The sequence below is a fragment of the Abramis brama genome (genome assembly GCF_963993115.1).
Source record: "Abramis brama genome assembly, chromosome: 21".
Lineage (NCBI taxonomy): Eukaryota > Metazoa > Chordata > Actinopteri > Cypriniformes > Leuciscidae > Abramis > Abramis brama.
The window spans coordinates 12,705,623-12,710,411 of NC_139983.1; the positions used below are offsets into that span (position 1 = coordinate 12,705,623).

The following is a 4,789-nucleotide window of genomic DNA, read 5'->3' on the forward strand; positions in this document are numbered from 1 at the left end:
AAGCAACTTATTGCAGTCTGTAAGGATGAAAAGTGCATAGAAGAACTCAAAATAAGAGGACACAACATAACAAAGGGTATTGATTCCATCAGTGATGCAGAAGAAGGAACTTATACCTCTACTGTTTGTTCAAAGGTCCAATCCAATTTCTTCTTCACCTTTTTCTCCAGGAAGCTTGTGGCCTCTGTTTGTTTGACGCCCGCAGCAGTGGCCTTGAAGCCGCAGTAGTAGCCTGCAGGATCACACTTATAGACCTGCGGCCCCAGCTCCTCATCCACGCCAACCACAATCATACCTGACATGTCCAAACAATATTAAGAGACAACATTAAAAACAAAGTTACAATAACATTCTATAATATTGAATTCTGAAATGTCCTTAATGGCCTACATTAGTACTCTTCTTACTAGGCATGTTGTGTGTATACTTGCATAAATACATGATATACAGGTGCAGTATACAACCAGAGAACATTATATTTAATACTGCATGACACAATGCAATGCGTTAGACTTGATATTAGATACTATCTACTTCTAGGCTCAAGAAACATTTCTCATTATCGATGTTAAAAACAGTTGTGCCGCTTGATATTTTTGTTTCTGGATTCTTTGATGAATAGAAAGTAAAAAAAAAAAAAAAACATTTACTTGAAATAGACATTTTTGTAGCCTTAAAAATCTCTTTACTGTAACATTCGATCAGTTTAATGCATCCTTGACATTAAACTTAACTCCTTTATTAAAAAAATCTTGCTGACTGTAAACTTTTGAACACTAGTGTATGTAGATAGTATGAAAGTGCCACCCTTGTACTAGTAACTGATAGTACCTTGTGGGGATTTTTCACAGTTAATATATGGTTAATATGGTTTGGTGGTGGATATACAGGACATATGTAAATGCTATCTAGTGGTACATGTAATATCACGCAATGCTATAGACATTACCTAATACTAGGCTCATGATGACTTCACTGGACTACTAAAATTGAGCATTTTACCCACACATATTGGACTAAACAGCAAATATGGCCATATTGATTTTTGAGAGAACTGCACACTTCTTGCCGACGCTGAACAGTGATGTGATAACATTTTACCATAACACAGTATTTATTGTTGCATACTACAGATTGTTTCACACTCTACTGCATAATATGTCGTATGCGGCATGTCTAGACACTAATTATGTTAATGCTAATAAAAGCCACTATTGCTTCCTGTAGAGCTGCCTTTGAAATTTTGAACTTTGCAACACTGACACAATTATTATAATGAACTGAATCAACGCTGAACTATATTGAGCTGAATAATGACACTGTTTTAAATCAAAACCGAACACTGTCATTGAACTGAGCTGAATCAACATTGACCAGACTTTAGCTGAATATAGGGACACTTTAAACAGTCTATATCGTATAAAGCGCTATACAGATGAATGTGACTTGACTTGATTCGATTCAGAACAGCTTCATATGCAGACTGTAGACTTACAGCAGCCCAGAGGCCTCATCTCAGCGTTCTGTGTGTACACCTGTGAGATGTCTGCAATGCGCTTGCACAGCATGTCTACTGGGATCTCATAGCCGTATTTATACTTCCAGTTAGCAGCTTCATATCGCGCCCTCTGCACCTGCGACCTGCTGTCAGCTTCAGAGAGAAACATAAGACATCACACGCGGTGTAAATTAATACACAGTTTAACATTTCACCACACAAAAGGAGATTTTCCAAACTTAACGCAAGCTGGACAATTGCTGTTTACAGAGATGAGTTTACCCGTCATGCCAGACATCACACAGCCAATGTTTTCTGTTATTCTGAATAGATGAGTGACAGTGGACTCATCGAGAAGCTTATCCTGGGTGATTAAAAGAGAAAAGATTACATTAGCATTGCTCATACAACTGCCATTGTCACTGATGTTTTTGTTGTTGTTGCATAGTTAATATGTTACATGGAGATATAAACACACTTTTTATAAAAAAGTTAAATTAAATACAAACAGACTCACTGGAACTTTCTTTTGAGTTATAACAACCGCACAGTCTTTCCCTCGAACAGCTAATGACGTAAGACCTCCCTGATTAATGGCCTTGAATGCATATTCTGTGGGAAATAAAATGAACATTTTAATGATCAATGGTCATAAATTCTTCCTAAAATGCAAAAAAAAAAAAAAAGGTAAAATTCTCATTTTAACAACCAGATGGTTTATTATTAGTCTTTTACTAATATACAAGAGAAAATTTACAGTCCATACGAGAAATATAACAAAATATATATATTCTATTTAATTTAATTCTAAATGTATACAGTTATATGCACAATGCACAATATATAGGGGCAAATAATTCATAACAGATAGTGATTTTGCATGCAAGACATAACCTAGATTTTACAGGTGAAACGGTTTCACATGTGAACAGTATTAAATAAACCTCTGCATACATAATTGTTAACATTATGAAACCAAAAGTACATTTATCCATAATGGTAAAAACAATGAGTTCAGATGGATCTGTCATGTAAGTGAAAGCTAAAACGAGTATTGATAAACGTGTCAAAAAAGCGAATTCATTTTAACAACATATTCCACTCATACTTATTGTCGTCCGTTTTAAACAAATCAATGTTTAATGCTGCTGTAAATACAATAGCATGAGCTAAAGAAGGTGCAGAATGAACATGTTGCAAAATGACTGAGCATTTATTCTTTCGACTTAATAAAGAGACATTTTCATCGATACGCACCGACTTGATAGAGTCTCCCCTCTGGGGAAAAGATGGTAATGTGTCGATCAAACCCCGCGCTCGAGCCTCGGGACATAATGCTAGAGATTTAGTGTTTAATATCTCTAGTTTGTAAACAGATCTAAACCACAGCTCTGTTGTACACCGGAAATGATACAACCGGCTCCGGCATTCATATCCGGGTGAGATGCCGTCATGACGCGCCGCATGGGCCTTTGTGTGAAAAGCACTTGATATTAACAAGGACAGTTTTAGTTGGATAGCTTGTAGTTTTAGAAAACTACAAAAAGCAGTTTATTACATTGTATTTTAGTACAATTTTATGAGGGGTTAAATGAGAGAGGTTATGAATATCGGTAGTTCTGACATAGTGACCAAAGTTTAATTAAAGTAAGCATAGACCCATCACATATAATCCTTGTATATGGCTCCTTATTAACACGTTTAAATCAATATAACTGGTTTAAATAAAACCAACAATGGTATGTTCTGATAAGCAGAAGCCACACATTTAGAAAAATCAACTGCCATATTTAATATAGTTAGTGTTACTTTAGTACAACCAGTGTCAGAAATTAAATGGGGTTTTAAGAAATTGTAAAATGTATTTATCCAATTGAACACAAATAGGCCGTTTTGATTTATTGGGAAATAAACTCGAGTCTAATAAAACACATTGAGAATTTCTGTTTTATTAGGCTACTAGCCTTCGTGTTTGTAATTTTCAATAAAAAAAATAAAAACACCCTTGTCCTGAGAACACAGTGCAAATTTTCAGTTGAAATCTATCTTTATAATATAGTTGACCCTTGCTATAATGTATGCCATTAACTAGAAACCTACATGGAAAACACATGCTATTGAAAATAAGCATTCACGCAATTAGACTTCAGATTCAGGTATAGTTACTTAGATATGAGTAAATATATGAGTCTCTGAGGATTTTTATATGATTATACATTAGGAGCAGTCAGCGTTACCTGTTACTAACATAAAAGTAGGTATGCAATAGAAGAAACAGAATTGGACATATTGGATAGCGGGGATTTTTTTGATAATTTTTATTACATATATTTATTATTTCAGGACCATTACACACACAGACACACACACAAAGGTAAGGTAGGGGCGTGCCCGAAAGGTACACATTGCTACAACAGAAACTAACCTTCCCCCACATCCTATCGGGAAATTTTCAGGACCAATTGTAAAGACCTTTCAACACTCCCATTACTCAGTCTCCAACATGCAGATACCCACACTTGCCTCCTGCAGAAGTAATGCATCCCGTAACAAGACTGACACACCTCCACGCTTGACCCTGCAGGGATAGTGTTCTTCATGTCATAACATAAGCCATGACTTTTTTGTGCCAAGAATACTGCTGATCCATGGTTCAAAATGTTTTCAAAAATTCCTTTAGTATATTCAAGCTAGCCTTTTATGTTCTCTGTCAAGAGTGGCGTTTGTCAAGGTGTCCGGGCATGAAGTCAATGATTGTTTGTGTTCTATTTATAGTCTGCAATGTTTTTTCCTACCATACGTTTTAAACTTAGAAACGATGCTGCCAACTGTGTCTCTCGGAACTTTTAGTGTCCAGGAAATGTTCTAGTCGCCATAGCCTTCTTCTCTTAGCTTTTGTGAGAGCTCTTTTGTCTTGGCCACATCTGCCACTCAACTTCAGCACATGCATGGGCGAAATTTATACATGCGTCAAAACTAAAGCTTTTCATTGAGTTTCCAAAGGCTTAATTATGTTTTAAAACAATTTTGTACCATATCATTCTAGTAAGTGATTTATAAAACAGCAATGATGAATAATTATGACATGGCTGTTTTATGAAAAATAAAATAAAAACATATTACAATATATACTGACATTATCACTTTAATATGCCACTAAAGTGTTATATATGTATTTAGAAAAGCTTACATTTGTAATGGTCTCTGTGGGGGTTGAATCATTTTTATTGTTAGTGTATATATAAAATAAAAGTAGTTAAGCAGCAGAAGAAACACAATTGGACATTTTGC

General features: G+C 35.3%; 1 protein-coding gene across 1 annotated transcript in view; it reads right to left on the bottom strand.

The window, feature by feature from the left end:
- Nucleotides 1-2,919, bottom strand: part of psma6a (proteasome 20S subunit alpha 6a) — a 4,295-nt gene extending 1,376 nt beyond the window's left edge. The window contains exons 1-6 of the mRNA XM_084096470.1: nucleotides 2,756-2,919; nucleotides 2,016-2,110; nucleotides 1,781-1,862; nucleotides 1,496-1,651; nucleotides 117-295; nucleotides 1-17 (exon numbers count right to left, since the gene is read on the bottom strand). The exon at nucleotides 1-17 is cut by the window's left edge and continues 78 nt beyond it. Coding sequence (XP_083952596.1) covers nucleotides 1-17; nucleotides 117-295; nucleotides 1,496-1,651; nucleotides 1,781-1,862; nucleotides 2,016-2,110; nucleotides 2,756-2,831 — 605 coding nt within the window. The 5' untranslated portion in view covers nucleotides 2,832-2,919. The remainder of the gene's footprint in view (nucleotides 18-116; nucleotides 296-1,495; nucleotides 1,652-1,780; nucleotides 1,863-2,015; nucleotides 2,111-2,755) is intronic.
- Between the last annotated feature and the right edge of the window lie 1,870 nt (nucleotides 2,920-4,789).